The sequence below is a fragment of the Mercenaria mercenaria genome, chromosome 18, assembly GCF_021730395.1.
Source record: "Mercenaria mercenaria strain notata chromosome 18, MADL_Memer_1, whole genome shotgun sequence".
Taxonomy (NCBI): Eukaryota; Metazoa; Mollusca; class Bivalvia; order Venerida; family Veneridae; genus Mercenaria; species Mercenaria mercenaria.
Genome location: NC_069378.1, coordinates 15454931 through 15480525, shown reverse-complemented (window position 1 = coordinate 15480525; position 25595 = coordinate 15454931). Strand labels below are relative to the sequence as shown.

The 25595-nt window shown below is 36.3% G+C and overlaps 1 protein-coding gene across 1 annotated transcript in view; it reads right to left on the bottom strand.

Moving 5' to 3' along the window:
• Positions 1-22953, bottom strand: part of LOC123543534 (uncharacterized) — a 37637-nt gene extending 14684 nt beyond the window's left edge. The window contains exons 1-4 of the mRNA XM_045329600.2: positions 22857-22953; positions 4756-5437; positions 4080-4136; positions 753-1238 (exon numbers count right to left, since the gene is read on the bottom strand). Of these exons, the coding sequence (XP_045185535.2) occupies positions 753-1238; positions 4080-4136; positions 4756-5437 (1225 nt within the window). The 5' untranslated portion in view covers positions 22857-22953. The remainder of the gene's footprint in view (positions 1-752; positions 1239-4079; positions 4137-4755; positions 5438-22856) is intronic.
• Between the last annotated feature and the right edge of the window lie 2642 nt (positions 22954-25595).

Genomic DNA, 25595 nt, shown 5'->3' with positions numbered 1-25595 from the left:
CAACCTCTCGACATGATGTCGGGTAAGCAGGGTTTTCCTTTTTACGGCCTTGACAAAGATGATTCGCAATATCTGACTATATCCCAATGTCCATATAAACCTTTGTGGAAGTATCAGTTGGGGAATACTTTAGGTATGAGAACGGTATCACGAGGCAAACAGTTCGAGTGCCGTTCTGGCTGCAGATTCATTTCAAATTGTGATATTCGGGATGTGTATTATAAATAACATTAGTCATTTCTTTGCTTTTTATATAAATGTCTGTAGTGATATATTTTGTATCCTTGTAAATAAAATGTGTAAAGTAGATCCCTCGGAAGCACCGAAAACAAGGCAAAAAGTGAAAATTGCAGACTCGGTTTGATTGAGTCTGTTTACGAGCAGTAATGGAAATGCAACTCTGCCCACGCCCTCTAGCACCGGCTTAAGCAGTATTCAATCTTCAAATCTAAATGAGTTGAAATCAATGATCCCGAAGGACCAGAAAATATAACAACACTGAGATGAAGTCGGGGCGACATTTTACGGCCGCCACACAGCACTTAACACCCGCTGTTGTGAAGTAAATAAAATCTGTAAAGTAGAACCCTCGGAAACCTTGTATACGTAATTTGTCAGGGAGACGGGAAAAGCAAAGACTTCGAAATCGACCCTTTGGATATCAAACGTATTAATACGTATTTATTAAAACATGTTATATAGTGTTTAAACAATGGTCAACAAAATGAAAAAGCCAGAGACAGACAACATACCAAGTGTAAGGTCAGCCGGGTGTTCCTTGGTAGCAGCTCCAAACACATTCACTACATCTTCCAGAATATCATGAGCGTGCTTCTGTTTAACTTCTCCCAAAACTATAAAGTCTGTTATTATCACAATGTGGATAGTTTCATCGCCATTCTCTTTTGTTAATTGTAGCATCCTGTCGAAATTTTCAGCCATACTACTAGCTTTACTTTCATCATATGAGGTACTTCCGAAGGGATCTCTACATATGACCAGATCAACATCCTCTGGACTAATAAGGCGCCAGTCTGACGGTCTGTGTATTTCTACACACCGTTTGTAATTGTAACTCATTTCTTTAACTGTTGCAAAAGCTATCTCAGAGCACTGGCTGTTGTACGATCCGGCTATGACAACGTAGTGCTTTTCTTTCAGTTTCCTCTGGATTTCTAATACCTCTCTTGGAGCACTGAAGCTGTCTTGTAATGCATTGATTGATTTTTCGAACTGAACTAATTGAAAAGGATCTCATAAACATGAAAACATCAAAGAACAAATTTAAAAATATAGCATAAACTTATCATTTCTGTATGTTTCTATTCCCGGAGACAAAGTTTCGGAAGGTGTATAGAAGTCATTTATTGACGGTCATAAGAAAATAGTTTGATTGGTCCATTGTAAAAACAGCGTGACGCAAATTGCTTCTACGTTTTACAGAAAATTTGAAACAAGATCATCGTTAAGTGTTGATCTACGTGACATTTACGTCGTCGATAAGGTATGCGTCCATCGTCTCAGACAAAACGTAAGAATTTTGTCCGCTTATAATTTATAAATGTTTCAAATAGATGTTTTTGACACTTAAATTTGCTTGTTTGTTTCGTTGGGTTTAACGTCGCACCGCCATAGTTCAGATCATATGGCGACATTTCAGCTTCTGATGGTGTTGGAAGACAACATGTGCCCCTTCATGGTTTGTCCCACTGACCTTCCGTAAGCCAGATGGATGGCTTCCCTGCATGAAGAATTTGACCTACGTCAGTGAGGGACAAGTGATTTGAAGTCAGCGTCCTTAACCAATCGGCCATAGAGGCACCCATTTGACATTTTAAAAGTTATTTCAATAGATCAAAAGTTTGGTAAGCCCGCTTTCTATGTGTGTTGGGTTTAAAGTCATACCGGCACAGTAATAGACCATATGGCAACTTTATGCCACCTTGTACTCATATAAATTGTGTACACCTCCGTCATTGGTGCTGCGCATGGGAATTTGTAACGCAAACTTCGTCCAAACATTGAAAGAGGTTTAATTGGAACCTGATACCCATTATATAAAGTAATATTGAACCTTGCAGTAGGGTGGATATAAGTTTTTTCACAGTTTTGTCATAATTAGATTTTCAAAACATAGAAATAGTTATGTATATCTTTTTCTTAGCCAGACGATATATCAAAAAACCTTGAAATCCCGGAAATAAGCCGCGGCTTATTATAAATTTTCGTAAGGATTTGGAGGCTTATTATCGATTTTTTTTTAATCGTGAAGTTTTGAGTACATAAATTCAGTAACGGTTTAAAACCGGCGTATCGCAATACTCAAGATACTTATCTCATCTATTTTGATGCATAGTGACTACAATTTCTTAATGAAAATAACCCGATGCTAACGTATAATTACCCATTAAAAAGTTCTGTCTGACCTAACAGACAAATATTTATTCTATTTAATCAGCCAACGAGTGTGAATAACTGATAAACGTTGCATTGTTTTATAAAGACCTGTCATGTTAATTAGAAGAACTGACTTGACAATAAGTGTTCGAGGCAGGAATTGTGTTGCTTTAAAAATTCAACACAAGACGCATTGTTTTAAGTGTTTTTCTTCCAAAGTACATTGTATGTTTTATTGCTATTGCATGTTGGTAACTTTAGCTATCTTACATGGTGTCCAATACTATTACTGATGAAAAATCTGGACGGCTCATTTTCGAGTGCGGCTTATTTATGAGCCATTTACCTGTAGTGAAATGGTGGCTTATTTTCGAGACCGGCTTATTTTCAAAACCGGCTTATTTTCGGGATTTCAGGGTATTGTACCTACAACTTGATACAGTCCCTACTTTCAGACAAATATATTGTAACAAACAATGATAATCAAATTGAAAAAGAACATTTAATTTACCAGATTTATGACCATTCTTTCAATTATATACTTACCGAGGTATAGGAATATGTTTCGACATTTTGTTACATGTTATAAATCAAGTATATTTCCGATTTAATGCATTTTTGACCATTCTTATACTTCGGTAACTTATACATCTTAAGCTATTGACGTCTATTTTTTTACAAACCATATCTGTTTTCATATATCTTTTATTAGTCAATCAGTAATAAATTGATTGACATTGTCCCTAAATGAGCCGTGGTATGCGAGAATTGTTTTTCTAAAAGAGATGATCTATAGAACTCTAAAATTTAAGATTTCACAGAAGATTGGCTGCAATGCAGAAGGTCAAGCAGAACCATTTGATGTGTGACAATTGATTCTTATCAACTAATTCAGAACACTTAAGAAAAGGAAATTAGGAAGTTGCAAAACATGTATATATCTATAATCTATTGAAAGTTTCGGCTAAGTTTTTGAAAGTGCTTAATCAATATTTGTAACACTAGCTTTACTGGTATGATCAAGCGGTGTTTGCTGGGTTTTAAACACATTTAATATTAGTAAATTTTGGGGATTTTCTTTGTATTTTTGTTGTAATCAAGAAAACAAAATTCTACTAAACGAGAATTAAATTATATCTAAAGGAATAAGATCTGTAATTCGGTCGAAAATGTGCTTCCATGGTGTAATCGAAAGAAGTCCATAATAAATAGATCCTTATTTTCCCATTCTTTGCGCAAGTTCGTGTAGAACGAGTGCTTTAATTACCATTTTTCACTATTGAATACATTCTACATGAAATGAGATGGTTTTCATGTTCATACACCCCACATTGCAAGTTTTACAGATCGAAACCGGAAGTAGGTGTTTACTGCGCAAACGAGAGCAAATATTCGCCTTTTTATGGTAGCAGACCACAACTGACTAGCTTTTCATTATGAACTACATAACGCCATATTTTCTATTAATTTTTTTTTTGTTGATTTGTGATAGAACTTTCATGAAAAATAGGTGAAGGGAAAAGTGATGTTCTCTAAAGATACGTAAAGACGACATGGAGTTGTCGTTTTTTATGTGAAACAAAGAAGGATTTGAATTACTGACTTATAACCTAAAACAAAACCATTATATATTATAGTAATGTAAACAAAGTAAATGCGTTAATGTAGAGGTGTACACATACCTTGTAAATGTGAAAGTACAGTATTATCAGGAACTCTTATTCTTTGTCGTTTGTTTTCTGAAAATGATTACATAAAAATAAACAAACAATTTCGCAGAGGCCTGCATATTCTTCCAAGAAAAGTAGAAAGGTTGATTTAAAGACTGCTCTGCATAATATACGGTGAGTGCATTTTGTTATTTGTCTTTCTGTTATTGGTCATCGTGTAATTTTACAAAATACTGCAAAACTTTCAAAAGTAACTTCAATTGGGGATTATTTTAAACAAATCAAGACAATTTTAGTTTATTTCTAACAGTGTCGTCTATTGTTGTAAACATTTCTTAAAACTCCCTTTAGAAATCGTAAAGTTATTGCCCAGATATTCCTTTTCTTTTCGTCAGGCTGGAAAAGTTTGACGGACAAAGAGATGGACGAAGGCATGGACAGACTCTATTGGAATATCCTCTTCGAGGTTAAAAGTGCGTGTCGTTGTTGCTAAATTATGTGAATATTCCAGTATATTCCAATTCATAAGTGTATATAAAAACATTGGGAAAAATGCACCAAGAAAATTTGGTATAAACACAAAATAGTCAATTTTATCAAATAACTCTTTAAAGTATTTAGTAGCAAATGAGTACAAGTTGCGTCTTATAGAAACTACATCTCTGCATGCGAAATGACTTTTCTTTACCTGAATTTCCAGGTTCTGGTATAGTCACACTCTGCAAAAGAGAAGCTGTGTTCCTTGTATCTGTTGAAATTGTATTCACGTTATTTTTCATTTCTTTCAATGTGTCAGTCATATTTTCCATTTTATAATTCATCTGTTTGATTATTTCTTCATACCATACTCGTAAATAGTCACCAAGATTTGGAAGATGGTTAGTTTTAGCGTTGTTAATTTTTGTTTTGAAACTGTTTTCATACTTTGAGCCAAATATTTGTTTTGCTAAAGTCGTTGTTGCGGTTTCCAACCGTCCCCAATATGTATCAAAGTCATCATCAGACAACCGCGCCGTATCTGGCAAATGTTGCAACTTGTTTCTGACTTCCCGAATTTTATTGATAAAAGTCATATCCAGAGGACGCAGCTTTGTTTTGAACAACCCGATAATTAAGGTCACGAGTAAACTGACATCCCAATCTGATTCGTCTGTGTTGCCGTGACCAGGATATAGTACATTAAACTGATCTTTTCTAATATGTCCCTTTACTACCATTTTCTTAATTTCTGACGTCTTTGTTGCAAGATATGTCGGAAGTGTGGTATAGGTGGTGCCATCACTTTTCGCAAGTTTGAGAAATAAATCTCTCAAAAGTTCAGGACATAGGTTTACCACAAAACATATTAGTCGGTAGTATTTGTCATACATCTTAAAATAAATATAATCGTGTTTATAATACATATTATCACAGACGGTTTCAATATTTATGTTTCCTTAAATCATGAAAAAACTAAGAACTAATAAAATTCGATGACGATAATCGTCAATATTATTTATGAGTAAATTGAATCTCTAAATACTTTTATTGTATACAGAAATCAAAAGATAGGCCTCTTCCAGAGTTTTTCCTACTATAGTAAATGATATCTTAATGAATGCATACGTAACTCTGATATATCCAGCAATCTTTGGGCTACCGCATCGGTTATGTATTTTTACCAGGAATTTACGCCTCCTTAATTTTGAAAAAAAAAATCAAATAAATAAGTACCTGTCCTGTTAAAGACAATGGAAAGGACCGAAATAATGAAAAACGATATTCTTTTACATTTCAGTTTGTATATGAATAAATCTATTTTCAAAACTGACAGAAAAGGGCAGGATCTCATGCTTTTGTCATTAAATTGTATAGGTACCGCACAGTATTTGGCGTTTTGAAATGTAAATAAACAAAAGAATATCATAAGATTAATTCCATATCAACGTTTCCAATGTTAACACTGTAGTTTTTCGTCGCGAGTTCAATTGCCAGACACATAGGCTCAATCTAGATAACTCAAGCCAGTTAAAGTTTCTTTATTTGTAACTAAAACGTGTTACTATTAACACTAAATTATGTTTAAATACACTTCAGTATAACTATGATGTATCTTCTGTGTTATTTTAAAGCAATACAGGTTAGGTCTATAATTTCAATGACAATATTATGCTTCATTTTAAACAGCATTGCCCGGCGAAAATTACATTATTGCTTAATTTAAAGACTCTGCTGATTTTAAACGAGAATTAGTTAGAAACCGAAGGAGAAACCAACACAATTTATTTAATGCAAAATAAGAACAAGAGATCACAAAGTGATCTTGGCGCCACCAATGTGCCATTTTTGTGTGTTCCAAATTTCAAGACTTATTGACTATCTCAATGTCAAATTTCATTTCCGTACACAACTTCGAAAGCTGTAGCTTGAAAAATGTGAAAGTAGGTCACTAGATCAATCTCAAGGACAAAGTTCTTTGTACACAAAACTATGCATGTGCATCAAGTTTGAAGACTGCAGTTTGAGAAATTTGAAAGTAGGTCACTAGGTCAATCTTAAGGTCAACGTTTGTTTCGGTATACAATCCTAATCATGTGGTCTAAATTTGAAGCCTGTAGCTACAGAAATGTGAAAGTAGGTCAGTAGGTCAATTTTAAGGTCAAAGTTCCATTCGGTACAAAAAAACTATGCAAGTGGTCCAAATTTGAAGGCTGTAGCTTGAGAAATGTGAAAGTAGGTCACTAGGTCAAAATCAAGGTCAAATTTTATTTCGGAATACAAAACTATGCATGTGGTCCAAATTTGAAGCCTGTACCTTCAAAAATGTGAAAGGTCACTAGGTCAATGTAACGGTCAAAGTTTGTTTCGGTATATAAAACCATGCATGTGGTCCAAATTTGAAGGCTGTAGCTTGAGAAATGTGAAAGTAGGTCACTGGGTCAAAATCAAGGTCAAATTTCATTTCGGAACACGAAATTATGCATGTCCAAATTTAAAACTTGTACCTTCAAAAATGTGAAAGTAGGTCACTAGGTCAATGTCACGGTCAAAGTTTATTTCAACTATGCATGTGGTCCAAATGTGAATGTTGTAGCTACAGAAATGTGAAAGTAGGTAACTAGGTCAAAATCAAGGTCAACTCATGTCAAGGTTCATCTTGCCATTCAAAACCATACATATGGTCCAAATTTGAATGTTGTAGGTTATTGACAAGAAGTTTTTAAAAGCTTTTCCCTATAGAAGTCTACATGAACCATGTGACCCCCAGGGCGGGGCCATATTTGACCCAAGAGGGGTAAAATTTAACAAACTTGGTAGAGAACCACTAAATGATGCTACATTACAAATATCAAAGCCTAGGCCCTGTGGTTTTGGACAAGAGGTTTTTCAAAGTTTTTCCCTATATAAGTCTATATAAACCATTTGACCCCCGGGGCGGGGCCATATTAGACCCCAGGGAAATAATTTGAATCATCTTGGTAGAGGACCATTAGATGATGCTTCATACCAAATATCAAAGCCCTAGGCTCTGTGGTTTTGGGCAAGAAGATTTTCGAAGTTTTTCCCTATATAAATCTATGTAAACTATAGAAATAAACAAAGGGCCATAACTTACTAAACAATTGTTGAACCAGTCTGATTTTCAGGGGGACACAACTAGGGTACGACTACATCATTCTGACAAAGTTTGGTCAAAATCCCCCTGGTAGTTTCTGAGGAGATTCGATAACGAGAAATTGTTAACTGAAGGACGGACGTTCTAACGAAATGGTATTTATGTGACACCCCTATTGTTCTCTCTATTGTTCTATCAGTCACATAAAAAGAAAAAAGTCACATAAACAGAACGGAATGAATGACATCAAAGAGAAAGTACCGTTATGAAATCACTAAACCATCATTTCGCGGGCACGGAAAGACGGACGGACGGACGGAAGGACGACGGACCACGGACGCAGAGTGGTTTGAATAGCCCACCATCTGATGATGGTGGGCTAAAAATAATGGATTGATGAAAGACTCAAACCGTCAAAATTATCGCTATAAAATGATCATATTGCTATCCACTCATCCCCTTTGCCTACAAGCCAGCTATCGGTCTATCGTCGTATAGTTTTCGTTTACTGATTGTTTACTTACATACTGCTAAAACTAAAAACGCTATATTACTGTGTTTTGAGGTCAGCGACGATTTTGTACTTGTAATAAAATAACGGTCCTTTATCTAGGTAAATTAATGTTATTCAGTACAATAGTTGTTCTTGCCTAAATAAGATAAAGTAAATCATGCTGATCACGAGTCTATAAATTGAACTCTCAAACTTCAAAATCAAAGTTTACTTACCAACGTTTGTGGAAGCAAATAACTTAACTATTTTACATATAAACCAAAATAAAGTGCTACATATTATATGGTTTATGAATGAATTCTTTGGCATAGAGTAAGTGAAAGTAATTCTGACGACAGTCAGATGGTTGATTTTAAATCAACAACATTATTAAATAATTCTTGTTAACGTTTAAAAGGAAAATGACGTTTTGAAATTTTAAACATGACAAAATCATAGAAAAAAATAAAGTGCTACGTATAATATGGTTTATGAATGAGTTCTTTAGGAGCAACATTTTTGGACAATTTAGCGCCTTTAAAAACTCCATCGAATCCTAAATCACTTGCATGCTTTAAGTACATGTTGTACTGTATTCAGTTTGATTTTGATAACTCACCAGTTTTACATACACACACAGATATATATCGTTGAAAGTAACAGTATTGATATAGTCTTACAATACAAATTAAAACAAGGGTAAATAAAACACATACACTGTCGTTCGTGTCTAAAATCTATCCCATTCCAGACGTTTACCCCAACTTCGGTGTCAAATGACAAAACTACGACACTTATTGACAAAGTATAAACTAAACAAACAGTCATCCTCGAAAAATGTAACGATTTTTTCTGCTTGTCCAAACATGAAAATTAACGGCAAATTTCCAACGGCGGTCTTCCTAATTTCCTGTAATTTCCTTCCTGTCGCCATTGGACGATATGCAAATGCATGAGGGAACTGTAATTTTGTATTTTAAAAAGAACAACAATAAGCAAGTTATTTATTAAAAATGACTATGGCTCACTGTTAACCTATCATGATTGTTATAATCACTCCAAAATTATTCCAAGTTACCAGTACTTCTATCCATATCGATAAATAAAATTCTCGATGAATAAGTTGTAACCAAACAAGCCTTGTCTTTTCATTTTAAACATCAATGAAATTTAGGCACCGATCGCACCATACCCTTGAAACGGTGATTTGTTAAATTAAACATCATTTCTAAAAGCATGGTTCAAAGACAACCTGTATTTTAGTATCCTTATTGAAGTATTTTCAGTCCGCTGTATCCAATTCCTTTTGCAATATCAGTTTTCAATAAAGGCGTTCCGGTTGTGAATGCAAGGAAATTTAAATTATTTTCTCCGAAACAAACTTGTGACATACGACATGAATGACGCAAGAATGCCGTGGTCATATGTAAATATATACGAGGCGAACAAGGGAAACAGTACCTTTAAATACACAATCACTCGGTAGAAGGTATGAATCTGGTCGAGTGTCACGTTATCAAAATTTGAAAACAAGAGGTCCAACATGGCCGTAGGTCGCTCACCTGAGTATCACACCATAACAGTGTAATCATGTTTTACCAAGTGATCTCATGGAGACAAATATTCTGACCAATTTTCATCAAGATTTGACCAAAAATGTGGCCTCTTGAGTGTAAACAAGCATTTTCTGTGATTTGACCCAGTGACCTAGTTTTTTGCCCCACATGATCCGGATTCGAAATTGTCCAAGATGTCATAAAATCAAACATTCTGACAAAGTTTCAGGAAGATTGGAGAAAAACTGTGGCATACAAGATTTCCATTTGATTTGATCTAGTGACCTAGTTTTTAATCCGACGTGACTCAGATTTAAAATCTTATAAGACTTTATAGTAACAAACATTCAGACTAAATTTTATGAAAATACATTCAAAAATTTGCCCCCTAGAGTGTAAACAAGCGTATTCTTTGATTTGGTCTGGTGACCTAGTTCTTGACCCGACGTAACCCAGAAAGAAAGTCCGCCGAGATTTTATGCAAACAAACATTCTGACTAAGTTTCATGCACATCAAATGAATAATGCAGCCCCTATTGCATGCACAAGGTTTTTCTTTGATATTAACAGACGGCCTAGTTTTTTACCCCAGGTAATCCAGATTCGAATTTGGGCTAAAATCATAAAGATCATCAATCTGACTAAGTTTCATGAAGATCGGTTCATAAACGTGGCCTCTGGGGTGTTATCAAGCTTGTCCTTTGATTTGACCGGATGACCTAGTTTTTGATTCCACATGACCCAGATTCAAACTTGACCAAGAGATCATCAAAGCATATATTCTGACCAGTTCTCATGAGTTTCAAACTTAAACTGTTGACTCTAAAGTGTTCTCATGACAAGTTATTCATTTGATTTAGCCTAGTGACCTAGTGTTTTACCCCAAATAAGAAATCATCAAGACAAACATTCTGACCAAGTTTCATAAATATTGTTTTACAGCTGTGGCCTCTAGTGTGTTCACAAGCTTTTCCTTTGATTTGATTGGATGGCATATTTTTTGACCCCACAGGACCAGCTTCGAACTTGACCTTCAGGGCATCAAAGAAAACATTCTGACCAATTCTTATGAATTTCAAACTTAAAATTCTGGTCTTTAGAGTGTTAACAATATTTGATCTAGCCTAATGACCTTGTTTTTTTAACCCACATGACCCAGTTTCAAACATGATCTAGAGGTCATCAAGACAAACATTTTGACCAAGTCTCATGAGTTTTAAACTTAAATTGTGGTCTCTAGTGGGTTAACAAGATTTTCCTTTGATCTGACTTAGTGACCTAGATTTTGACCACACATGACCCAGTTTCAAAGTTTATCTAGAGGTTATCAAGACAAACATTTTGACTAAGTTTCATAAAGATTGAGTCTCAACTGTGTGTCAGAATAATTTGTATATCTGATATATTGATAACGTAACACATAAGCACAGATAGTGATTGACTCCCTTTTCTTGTTGTCGTTGCTATAATTATTGTTGAATTGCTGTAATTAATAGAATTTGGGTCATTTGTGGCTGATTTGGGTTCATTATGTGAATGACTGGGTCCCAGCTTCGCACATTATGCCATATACAAAAATTAAAGGGAACCAGATATTTGATAGAGCAGGTATCGTTGTAAGACACAATGTATAAATTTGGACCAATCAGAAACAGTTCTAAAATAGCACGTCTGCTGGGGTATAAATAGGTAGATGAATGATAGAGAGCTCATTCGGTATCCAGCGGTTGAAGAAGACACATCGTGGATTCAACTAATAATTTATCCAGTACCTTGATAAGGAAGTTATTGCAACTACACTGTCAGGGCGGATAAATTATTAAAAGGAAAAAAATAGAAGACTAAAGAAGAGTAGCAGAATTTCGATAAGGTTTCGAGCTATAGGGCCAGCGCATAGGAGTTTACCCTTAAGGGTAGTTGAATGCTATAGACGATAGCATATATAGGCTGAGCATCGGGAAGCTGAGACAGAGACCCTGAGTTTGGTAATCTACTGAGATAGTAGGAGAGTTCCAGCTTATATACGGTTCAGCATTATTGGCGAAGTACAGCCAAGGCATCGGGGATAATACCTATATGGTAGTTGAATGCTACATATGATAGCAATAGGCGCTGAGCATCCAGGAGTCAGGGCAATCATATAGAGTTAAGAGGACAGAGGCGAGCATCTATGCGATAGGACTCGTATGTTGTTGATTCAAAGACATTGTCTGACGGGAACTTCAACAAAAAGACCAGTCAAGTATAGAGTCTCCAGCCTATAGGAGTTTGAGCTAATCATTTTTAAATGAAGATTGTTAGTTCGAAACATTTAATGATTTGCTGATCCCTGAAATCATCTAGCTTATAATAAGAAATCATTTACGAATCATTGGTACACGAATCATTTAGGCAAGGTAGCCAGAGGAAAATTCTATATATATGAGATATTTGGTCTCACCAGCTATACGTTTTAACAAAGGACATTCTACATCGTTTGTCAGCTAGTCTAAGACATAGTCACCTTAGCGATTGGACCCAAACCATTGTTCAAGATACTAAAGGCGTAGGCACTTCCTGGGTCATATAACCATGTATCCTGACAATTTGGGGGCTCGTCCGGGATTCATATCCAAGGAGGTACAGAGACTAGTGGTTTTGACGTTCTGTGGTGTACCAGAAGGCGCTGTGACAGCAGGTAGTCTGAGCTACATACAGTTGAGCTTTAGAGATAGTTCCAACTTAAAGTTTCAAGATGGACTACAATAAATGGGTAGCGATGGGTGAACGAATGGGCTTTTCGGGTTCAGAGCTGAGCGATTATGTGGATAGAAAGGAAAAGGAGTACACTGAACGCGAGGAGCGTATGCTGAGACGGATGAAGACAGGCGAAGGTTTGAGGCTCAAGAAGCTGAGAAGAAACGATTGTTTGAGCTTGAACAGGCCGAGAAGCTGCGGCATTATGAGGAAGAACAGGCTGAGAAGAAAAGGTTATTTGAGTTGGAACGTTTGGAAAAAGAACGAGCTTTGAAGGAACAGGAGTTGGAGATGCTTAAAATAAAGGCCGACGCCGGAGCTTTGGGAGCGGATAAAGGTACTGAGCACTTAAGCAGTAAAACATTGCGGCCAAGGCTGCCGAAATTCGAAGAAAGTAAAGATGATATGGATGCATACCTCGAGCGATTTGAGCGGTTTGCAAAAACTCAAGGATGGAAAGAAGAGACATGGGCTGTGAGCCTCAGCTCATTATTAACTGGAAAAGGCCTGGATGTATATACAAGCATGCCTCCAGACCAAGCAAGTGACTATACTGCATTGAAGAAAGCAGTTCTGAAGTGTTATCAGTTAACAGAAGAAGGTTTTAGATTGAAGTTCAGGGAATGCAAGCCAGAGCGTGGTGAAACTGTTTTTCAGTTTATGGCAAGGCTGGACAGGTATTTTAGTCGGTGGACAGAAATGGCAGAAGTTGACAATACGTTTGAAATGCTGAAAGACCTTATGATCAGAGAACAGTTCATCCAAACTTGTTCCACAGACCTTGCTTTGTTCTTAAAAGAAAGAGTTGCAAAATCGAGAGCTGAGATCACGCAGTTAGCAGAACAGTACATTGAAGCGCATGGTGGCACTATAACCTCGAACAGGGTTTTGAAAAATAATTCCTCATCCAATAGGCCACCACAACGTCTAAGCATGACACCTTCCTCTCAGCCCCAACACAAGAGAAAGGCCAGCTTTTAAAAGCCTGTATGTTTTATATGCAACAAGGAAGGTCATATAGCTAGAGAATGCAGAGACCTATCCAAGAGGAAAATTAGCGTGCTGCTTTAGCTAGTAGGGGATCCTATGAGGAAAGACAGAGAAATAGGCATGGCATGCAAGATTCTACACCTACAGACTGGAGACAGGACGGTCAAGCGCAGAAAGACAGACAGTCGGATGACAGAAAAGTTGCAGCCTCAGTTATAGCAATATCATTAGATGACGAACGGTTAAAAGACTGCATAGAAGATGGACGACTTATGTTAGCACATGGAAAATCGATTTCGGTCATAGCAAGCAGCTGTACCATTGATTCAACAAACGGTGAAAGGAACTTGATATTGAAGAAAGGATATATAGGTGATAAAGAAGTTCAGGTGTTGAGAGATACAGGGTGTGAGCTGGCGGCTGTCAGGAAAGATTTCGTATCAGAGAATCAAATGTTAGATAAGAAGTATCTTATGGTTGCAATTGATGGGCGTACAAGGATAGTTCCTTCAGCAAGGATACAGGTTGATACACGATATTTTACAGGAGAAGTTGAAGCCATGGTGTTGACAACTTTGATCTGCGACTTAGTTATAGGAAATATAAAAGGGGCTTCTGATAGACCAGACATTAACTGGAGTAGTAGGGATGGAGAACAGTCTCCATCAAAAGAAAACATTGTTGCAGCTGTGGTAACAAGAACACAGGCTGAGAAAGAAAAACAGTCAATAAAACCTTTGAAGGTCATAGAACCTAAACATGATGAACTTAATGTCGAACGTTTAAAAAAAGCTCAGAAGGAGGACAATACCTTAGGAAAGCTGTGGACGTATGCCTCTGATAAAAAGAAAATGAAGACAAAGAGTGGGTTTACATTTATGTACGAAGTCAAGAAGGATGTATTGTATAGAACCTTCGAAGAAAAGAGAGGCAGTATTATCAAAGAGATAAAGCAAATTGTAGTTCCGACTCAGTTCAGAAGAAGAGTTATGTCTTTAGCTCATGAATCAATAGTGGGAGGACACTTATCAATAAGAAAGACAGTTGATAGGATACAGACAAGTTTTTACTGGCCTGGGTTAACTAGTGATGTCACAAGGTTTTGTAGGTCGTGTGATATATGTCAGAAAATGATCCCAAAAGGAAAAGTTAGAAAGGTTCCATTGGGAGATATGCCAATAATGGAGACACCATTTCATCGGGTGGCTGTGGATTTAATAGGACCTATTGCTCCTATTTCAGAAAAAGGAAATCGGTATATTCTTACCGTGGTCGACTATGCCACAAGATATCCTGAGGCAGTTGCATTACCTAGGATTGAGACAGAACGGGTGGCTGAAGCTTTGCTAGATATATTTTCCAGAGTAGGATTTCCATCCGAAATCTTGAGTGACAGAGGAAGTCAGTTTACCTCACAGCTGATGGAAGAAGTTTGTAGGCTGATCAGCCTGAAACAATTGTTCACAACTCCGTATAACCCAAAGTGCAATGGTTTTTGTGAGCGTGTGAATGGTATTTTAAAGAGTATGTTGAAAAAGATGTGTCAAGAAAAACCAAAAGACTGGGATAGATATTTGTCAGCCGTATTGTTTGCATATCGAGAGGTTCCACAGGCAAGTACAGGATTCTCACCATTTGAACTTCTCTATGGCAGGACAGTCAGAGGACCTATGCAAGTACTTAAAGAACTTTGGACTGAAGCTGAAACACCAGAAACGAGAAACACACATATGAGTATGTATTAGACTTACGGAATAGGCTGGAGGAAACATGTAAGATAGCTAGAGAAAGTCTTCATTCAGCACAAGAAACGTACAAACACCATTACGACAAGAGTGCCAGAAACAGAAATTTAAAGGTCGGGGATAAGTGCTGTTACTTTTACCAACTAACCACAATAAGTAATGCTTCAGTGGAAAGGACCTTATGAAGTAGTTGATGTGGTCAACAAAATGGATTTTAAAGTAAAAGTCGGTGACAAGATTAGGGCTTTACATATCAATTTACTCAAAAAGTACGAAGAAAGACAAGATATTTTTGCAGGAAGTGTCGCCGTGATCGAGGCCGATGTTAGCACAGAGACTGGGGTAGTTGATGACGAAAATTTCTCGACCTTGTCAGAATAGGAGGGTCAGAAACATATGAAAATGTACAAATTAATCCTAATTTGTCTGAAAGCCAAATTACTGAAATTAAGCCGCTTATAAAACAATATCAAGACATTTTCACAGAAAGTCCTGGAACGACGAATCTTGTAGAACATAAGGTCGAACTTACAACCACAGAACCTGTTAGAGTCAAACAATACCCCATACCATAGGCGAAACGTAATGAGGTTAACCAAGAGGTTCAACACATGTTAAACGCTGGAATTATTGAACCTGCCACCTCTGCATACAACTCCCCTATCGTTATGGTGAAAAAGAAAGATAATACAAACAGATTTTGTATTGATTTTAGGCGGTTGAATTCTATAACTAAATTTGATACGGAGCCTATGGGAAATGATGAAGATATTCGGTCAAAACTTCATGGAGATAAATTCTTCACAAAATTAGACCTCAGCAAAGGTTACTGGCAGATTCCTGTCAAGAAGCAATCTAGGCACTTGACAGCCTTCACAACATCTGAGGGAAGTTTCCAGTTTCGAAAAATGCCATTTGGTATGATAAATTCTGGTGCTACATTTAATAAAATGATGCGAAAATTATTGACAGGATGCAAACATGCTGACAATTATGTGGACGATATTTTAGGTCACACCATAACGTGGGACACACATGTCTCAATGTTACAAAATATTTTTAAGAGTGTTAGAGATGCAAGGCTTACACTAAAACCATCAAAGTGTCTCATAGGATATGATAATGTTTCATTCACTGGGCATAAGGTTGGAAATGATCAGCTGGAGATGGAAGATGATAAATTAGAGCGTATAAAGAATGCAGAAGAACCTAAGAATAAGAGACAAGTGCGGAGTTTCCTTGGCCTAACTGGTTATTATAGAAAATTTATAGCATCTTACTCCGAAGTTGCAGCACCACTGACCGACTTAATCAAGAAAGGGAAACCTAATACTGTAGTATGGGAGGAAGAACATGCCAAAGCTTTTCATACTTTGAAAACCTTGCTTACACAAGCACCTATTTTACGGTTACCAGACTTTTCACGACCTTTTATATTACAGTGTGATGCTTCAGATACTGGGGTTGGAGCAGCACTTCTTCAGAGGTATGAAGATGGACAATTTCCCATAGCATATGCCAGTAAGAAATTGCTCCAAAGAGAGAGGAAACTATTCGGTAATTGAAAGAGAATGTTTGTCAATAGTTTTTGGTGTTAAGAAATTTCAGAAGTATTTGTACGGCAGTGAGTTCATCCTGCAGACTGATCATGCCCATTGAGTTACATACAGAAATGTAAGTAGAAAGCTCAAGAATTATGAGATGGGCATTGTTTTTGCAGTGTTACAGATTCAAAATTGAATCTATTAAAGGTACAGAAAATGTATGCGCTGATTATTTAAGTAGACAATAATTGATTACTTGAAACAGAATATGATGTGACTGATTTTAACAAAAAAAAATCAAGAAATAGTAAAAACAAAAAAACAAAAAAAAGAGGATTGTTTACAAATTATTCTTCATGTTTATGAAAAACTTAGAGTATTTTCTTGAGAAGGGGGCTATTGTCAGAATAATTTGTATATCTGATATATTGATAACGTAACACATAAGCACAGATAGTGATTGACTCCCTTTTCTTGTTGTCGTTGCTATAGTTATTGTTGAATTGCTGTAATTAATAGAATTTGGGTCATTTGTGGCTGATTTGGGTTCATTATGTGAATGACTGGGTCCCAGCTTCGCACATTATGCCATATACAAAAATTAAAGGGAACCAGATATTTGATAGAGCAGGTACTCGTTGTAAGACACAATGTATAATTTGGACCAATCAGAAACAAGTTCTAAAAATAGCACGTCTGCTGGGGTATAAATAGGTAGATGAATGATAGAGAGCTCATTCGGTATCCAGCGGTTGAAGAAGACACATCGTGGATTCAACTAATAATTTATCCAGTACCTTGATAAGGAAGTTATTGCAACTACACTGTCAGGGCGGATAAATTATTAAAAGGAAAAAAATAGAAGACTAAAGAAGAGTAGCAGAATTTCGATAAGGTTTCGAGCTATAGGGCCAGCGCATAGGAGTTTACCCTTAAGGGTAGTTGAATGCTATAGACGATAGCATATATAGGCTTGAGCATCGGGAAGCTGAGACAGAGACCCTGAGTTTGGTAATCTACTGAGATAGTAGGAGAGTTCCAGCTTATATACGGTTCAGCATTATTGGCGAAGTACAGCCAAGGCATCGGGGATAATACCTATATGGTAGTTGAATGCTACATATGATAGCATATAGGCGCTGAGCATCCAGGAGTCAGGGCAATCATATAGAGTTAAGAGGACAGAGGCCGAGCATCTATGCGATAGGACTCGTATGTTGTTGATTCAAAGACATTGTCTGACGGGAACTTCAACAAAAAGACCAGTCAAGTATAGAGTCTCCAGCCTATAGGAGTTTGAGCTAATCATTTTTAAATGAAGATTGTTAGTTCGAAACATTTAATGATTTGCCTGATCCCTGAAATCATCTAGCTTATAATAAGAAATCATTTATGAATCATTGGTACACGAATCATTTAGGCAAGGTAGCCAGAGGAAAATTCTATATATATGAGATATTTGGTCTCACCAGCTATACGTTTTAACAAAGGACATTCTACATCGTTTGTCAGCTAGTCTAAGACATAGTCACCTTAGCGATTGGACCCAAACCATTGTTCAAGATACTAAAGGCGTAGGCACTTCCCTGGGTCATATAACCAGTATCCTGACACTGTGGCCACTAGAATGTTCACAATTTTTTCCTTTGATTTGACCGGGTGACCTAGCTTTTACCCCACATAATCTAGATTCAAACTTGACTTAGAAATTGTCAAGACAAACATTCTGACCAAGCTTCATAAAGATTGAGTCACAACTGTGGTCTCTAGAGTGTTCACACACTTTTCGTTTGATCTGGCCAACTGACCTAGTTTCTGATTGCACATGACCCAATTTCTAAATTTGCCTAGAAATCACCATGACAATCATCTTATCCAAGTTTCATAAAGTTTTGATCACAACTGTGGCCTCTAGAGTGTTCACAAGGCAAAAATTGACGGACGACGCACGACGCACGCCGACGCATGCCGGACAATGACCGGTTACAATTGCTCATCTTGAGCACTTCTTGCTCAGGTGAGCTAAAAAGTAAAAGGATTTAGCTATACTTTATATTATACTCATTGAAATATATAACTAGTCAAGTCTTGTTTATAATGTTATGAGATATTAGATTATCTCTGTTTTATTTCATTTTTATCCAAATTTTGCTGTTTCCTTTTGAGAGCGTGACTCTTAATCAGAAGGTTGCTGATTCAAATTTCTTTGAAAACGAAATCTAACCGCGAACGTATTCTCGCTATTCGACGTAAGGATATAGGATCAAATGTTTTCTACAATTTATAATTTGTTCATACTCTGTAAGCTTGAAGAAGAAGAAAAACGCTTCTACATCCTTAAATAACTGGTAAAAAGTCCAGAAAGAAAAGGTCATGGAGTGTCAAATGTTCAGTAATTTATAACCCCCGCTTTAAAATTATTATTAACCCTGACCTATCATTTTGTCAACTTTAATTGCCCGTACGAGCAGCAATGTCCCAAAACAGATAAATAACATATTTATACTATGTTCAAATCATTCATGAATAGTTTACGTCTTATTTTGCTATGTTAAAATTTGCACCCGTCCGACTCATCGGACTTCTGCCCGTCAGATATTTTTACCAAAAATTTTATCTTTTCTTTTTACTTCTGTTCAATAAAATGCTTTGTCTCGTATATAGCAGAAGAGCGTGTCACGGATGTTTTACTATATCTCTCACTAAGTTTTGTGTATAAGTTGATAAAGTCCACATACACAGAATGGTTACTGTATTCAAACGTGTATGATAATTGGCACGTGACTTGTGTTAACTATCTCTACATAAGTATAAAGAAACAAATTTTAAAATATATAATAGGGTTATTATAATAGTAGCTTAATCTGGGATGATATAAACTCGTTATAACATACAAGTATATGTTGTTTTCGGTTAGAATGCATCATGAGAGATCTAGGTAACACAAGGCGCGCGAGCGAAGAAAACTTAATAAAAGGTCAAAAATGATTATGAAGGAAGTGTAACATAGACGTAAAATAGCGAAACCAGAGGGAATGTCCCCCCTCCCCCCCCCCACCCCCTCACTATCAAAGTTGGGATATAGCATATTCTTTGCCCATCCAACTTTTGATAAAAAAAATATTTTTCTTGAAAATAACAGAAAAGTCACTTTGGGAGCATTTAGATGTACAGATAAGGATTGGATGCAATGTCTATTGTCAGTAATGGGAAGAACTTGCTTTTCCTTTTTAAAAACAAAATTAGCGTAGAAAAGGATAGGTTTAGCTGGTCGATCCCCAAATGCACCCTATCCCGACTTTGAGATTGCTCCTATTAGTACTAAGTTGTAACCATCAGTATTTTACAATTTTAGGTTAGAATTGACGTGTACGAGAACCTTTAATACTCGCTTTTCATTTTTGGAAATGATCTTGCATTTCAACGAAAGAATTCCAGGCGCGTGCATGATACAGATTCGGTATCTTCTACTTGTATGACTTTTGTTTTCATCAGTTTGTATTTCTTTTGAAATGCAAGTAGTCCACAGATAAGTAGAAACTATAAATATTGTTTTAGCGTAACGTATATTGAGGGAGGGAACTGTCTTGCATAGATCAGACATCGAGGTGTCACATATTTCTCATAACTATGCACACCAAACCTGAACCTGAGAGAAATATAATCCATTATAGATGACGAGTGTTTTCAGATATACATCAAAACTTACACCGAAATAAAAACGAAACCGAAACAAAACAAAGGGGCCCTATAGCGAGAGTTTAGTTGCTTGCTTTAACAAATTTCTTTGCTAAAGCTTCAAAAACAAACAAAAAACTAGGTGAATAGTTCATAGTAAAGATTATTCAAGAAAACTACTGTAAACTGTTAAAAAATTATACAGGTGGTCCCAATCTCTTTGCTGTAGCTTCAAAAGCAAAAAAACTGGTCAGTAGGTCAGGGTTAAGAATATTAAAGATGAGAATTGAATTATTATCAGAAGTCAAATATGTGGTCCAAATTTCTATGCTGTACCTTTAAAAACAAGAAAGTAGGTCAGAAGGTCAAGATTTTTCAAGATGAGTATTGAAATCTGTATAAAACAATTATATAGGTGGTCCAAATTGATATGCTGTAACTTCAAAAATAAGATAGTAGGTCAGTAGGTCACGATTAAGACTATTCAAGATGAGATTCTGAACTGAAATCTGCATCAAACATTACACATGTGGTCCAAATTTCTTTTCTGTAACTTCAAAAACAGAAAGTAGGTAAGTAGGTTACGATAAGTATTCAAGATGAGTAATAACATCTGTATCAAACATTATACAGGTGGTCTACATCTCTTTGCTGAAGCTTCAAAAACAAGAAAGTAGGTCAGTAGGTCAGGATTAAGAATATTAAAGATGAGTATTGAAATCTGTATCAAAAGTTATGAACGTTCTCCAGATTTCTATGCTGTACCTTCAGATAAGAATATTCAAGATGAGAAATAACATCTGTATCAAACATTATAAACGGTGGTTTACATCTCTTTGCTGTAGCTTCAAAAACAAGAAAGTAGGTCAGTAGGTCATGATTAAGAATATCCAAGATAAGTATTCAAATTTGTATAAAACATTATATTTGTGGTCCAAATTTCTTTTACAAATAAGACTATATATTCTATGTAAAACAAGTTTTTCCTATGATTCTAGCGGGTGACCTAGTTTTTGGTTTAAACAATATTTTATTTACCAAATAGCATGTGATTTCAAGATATGTTACAAAAGCAAGGGATCGAGCAGTAAGCTAATAAGCTTTTTAGAAACACTTTCCCATGACCTAGTTTTTTGACCCCACATCATCCAGTTTCAAACTCGGCCTAGGAATCATCAAGATAAACACTCTGACCAAGTTTCATGAAGATAGGGTCATAAATGTGGCCTCGAGAGTGTCTTCAAGCTTTTCCTTTGATTGACTTTTTGACCTATTTTTTGATCCAATATGATCCAGTTTTGAAATTGGCATAGGAATCATCAAGGTAAACATTCTGACAAAGGTGCATGAAGATAGGATCATAAATGTGGCCTCAAGAGTTTTCAAGCTTTTCCTTTGATTTGTCCTTTTGACCTATTTTTGACCCCATATGACTCAGTTTTAAACTTGGCATAGGAATTATCAAGATAAACATTTCTGACCAAGTGTCATGAAGATACTGTCATAAATGTGGCCTCAAGAATGTTAACAAACTTTTCCTTTTATTTGACCGTGTGACCTAGTTTTTGAGCCCATATGACCCAGTTTTGAACTTGCATCAAGATTAACATTCTGCCCTAGTTTCATAAGGATACGGTCATACATGTGTCCTCTAGGGTGTTAACAAGCTTTTCCTTTTGATTTGAACTGGTGGCCTAGTTTTTGACTCCACTTGACCCAGTTTCGAGATAAACATTTTGTGCAAGTTTGTTTTAAATCATTAAGCATAAATGAAAACTCTGTATGGCCGAAATGGCCAAAATATTATTGTGACTTAAGTTGTTTGTAAAAATTAACAAATTTGGCTCTTTCAGGGGTTAATCAGGGGCTGTAACTCCTGAACCTATGATTGGATCTGCCAGATTCATGACGGAATCTAAGATCTATTGTTGTTATATATATTTTGCAAGTTTGTATCAAATCAAACCAAAAATGAAGTCTCTAAATGGCTGCAAAAGACAAAATAGCAAATTTTGACCATTTAAAGGGGTCATAACTCTGGAACCCATGATGGGATCTGACCAGTTTTCGAAAGGAACTTAGATATTATGCCAATACAAATTGCGTGCAAGTTTAAATAAAACGATTGCAAAATGTGGTCTCTATCGTGTCCACAAGCCGATCTAGCACATTAGCATCTTGTAAGCGGTCAAGAATGTCTTTTTAAGCATTGACAAAAGTCTTACCGGGGCAATTATTTCGAGAAGTAATCATTGTTATGTTCAAAAAGTAAACTATTTATTGCCCTCCCGTATTCATTTGTAGCGCAATGGTGGTCATTATTTTTCTAAACAAATAATATAACTATATTTCCTAAACCCCTGGAAGGATTTTCATGAAACTTTCAGGTAAATATAATGCTAATTTACATGACAACGAATACCTAATAAGTAAACAATTAGTGTATGCTTACCTTTACATTTTCAGTTTGCCGGATCCTATATCAAAACAATATTCATAATGCCATTTGAGCTATAAAAGGAAATCGAAAGTAAATTTCCAAATCTAAAATAAGAACATACAAACTTATAAATAGTAACAGCCAGCGGAATTTCCAAATCTAAATATAATATTCATGGGGAAATGATACGTGTTTTGTATAATATATCTTACCAACTCGTGCTCTGGAGTAATTTTGAACTGTCGGTGCACTGCTATTGTGTAATTTGACTGCGTGTACCTAGACACAAAATGGACACTGGGCAGTGTTTAATATTATCAATTTAGTAAAATAATAACACAACTTACATGTACATATAAAGTACTATCTTTGAGAGAAAGACGTATTCTATGTCTTACTTAAAACGACTGTTTCATCGGGTTGGGATATGAACTTCAGTTTTGGATCTATTTTTTATATTTATTTCAGTATGTTTGTTCCGTAAACTCAAAACTCAAAGTATCTATGCTGAAAGAATATTTGAATAACGATAAAATATTTTCTTTTCTTTCTTAAATCAGATATCGCTCTATAATTACCCGTATTTATTCTATACTGTATTGTATTAGAATTCTTGCTGCACTGTTACAACGCACTGAGCCATATGCGGCTTACTGTCGCAATTTATATGGCTCAGTGCAGCAGTATGGCTTAGTGCTCAGGTTGGTGTAACGCAGTACTACATATACGCATTTTGTACGACTTAGTGCAGCAGTTGTTTTGATATTTGCAAAGACGTGTTAACAAAATGATGATGTCAAATAACAAATTAATGGTGACGGAAGTATCATTAAGAAAATCATAGACTGTTGAGGGTTGTTTTTTTTTTGGGGGGGGGGGGGGGTTAGTTTGCAAAAGACGATATTATATATTTAGATAATTCCAGAAAATTGGAAGTTTAGCTAAAGGTTACTTTTAAAGATTTTTTTTTCAATCTTAATTATATAGTAGTATTTCTTTTAACTAAAATTAGTATAAAGTCTATCTCGTCGATGTATTTTTGTCTTTCTTACTATTTTGCCTCAGTTTTGTATTTCATAGTTTGTGAGGCCACTTACTGACGCAGTATTTTCATGGCTCACTGCACTGCGTCGATTAAACAGGATTAAACGAATTTAGTTTATTGCTATAAATTTCTTACAAGGGAAAAACTTAAAATACAATTTCTACAACAATAACATTTACTTAAATTGGTGTTACTTAAGTTCAAGTTTAATTTCATATGTACAGGTCAACAAGTCTAACTTGTTCATCGTGAGAAGAAGACTAAAGTAATCACCTAAACTATATGTAAGAACTCTTTCCACTCGGGCCGTGGTAGCAGTAATATTTGCTTCTCCACCTTCAGTCTTGGCCGATACTGCTGGAAACAGTACCATTTCAAGCAAATCATCCAGTACCGAACACTCAAGTCGGGATCAGCCGCAAAAAATGTTGTTCGACACAGAATTGTTAATCCCCCGCCACGAGTGGTGGGGCTTATAAAAATGGTCTCAGTCCGTCCGTAACATTTTGTGTCCGCTCTTTATCTCCTAAACCCCTTTAAGGATTTTCATGAAACTTGGATCAAATGATCACCTCATCAGGACGATGTGCAGAACTCACAAGTCAGCCATCTCAACCCAAGGTCAAGGTCACAACTCAAAGTCAAAGTCTTGAGCCTTCCATTTTGTATCCGCTCTGTAACTCCTAAACCGCTTAAAGACTTCATCAAGACAATTTGCAGATGTCATGAGTCAGTCATGTCGGCTCAAGGTCAAGGTCACAACTCAAGGTCAAATGTTTGAGCCTTCCATTTTGTGTCCGCTCTGTATCTCTTAAATCTCTTGAAGGGTTTTCTTGAAACTTGGATCAAAATATAACCTCATCAAGAAAATGTACAGAACTTATAATTCATCCATTCTGCTTAAGGTCAAGGTCACAACTTAAGGTCAAAGGTTTGAGCCTTCCAGTTTGTGTCTGCTCTGTATCTCCTAATCCCTTGAAGGATTTTTATGATACTTGGGTCAAATGATCACCTGATCAAGACGATGTGCAGAACTTATGATTCAGTCATGTCTGCTCATGGGCAAGGTCACAACTCAAGGTCAAACGTTTGAGCCTTCCATTTTGTGTCCGCTCTGTATCTCCTAAACCCCTTGAAGGATTTTCATGATACTTAGAACAAATGATCACCTCATCAATACGATGTGCAGAACTTATGAGTCAGTCATGTCGGCTCAAGGTCAACGTCACAACTCTAGGTCAAATGTTTGAGCTTTCATTTTGTATCCGCTCTTTATCTTCAAAACCGCTTGAAGGATTTTCTTGAAACTTTGATCAAATAATGACCTCATCAAGACGATGTACAGAAGTTATAAGTCAATCATGCCGGATCAAGGTCAAGGTCACAACTCAAGGTCAAATGTTTGAGCCTTTAATTTTCTGTCCGCTCTGTATCTCTTAAACCCCTTGAAGGATGTTCTTGAAACTTGGGTCAAATGATAACCTTATCAAGAAAATGTGCAGAATGTATAATTCATCCTTGTCTGCTCAAGGTCAAGGTCACAACTTAAGGTCAAGGATTTGAGCCTTCTAGTTTGAGTCCGCTCTGTATCTCCTAAACCCCATGAAGGATTTTCATGATACTTGGGACAAATGATACTTCATCAAGACAATGTGCAGAACTCATTAGTCATCCATGTCGGCTCAAGGTCAAGGTCACAACTCAAG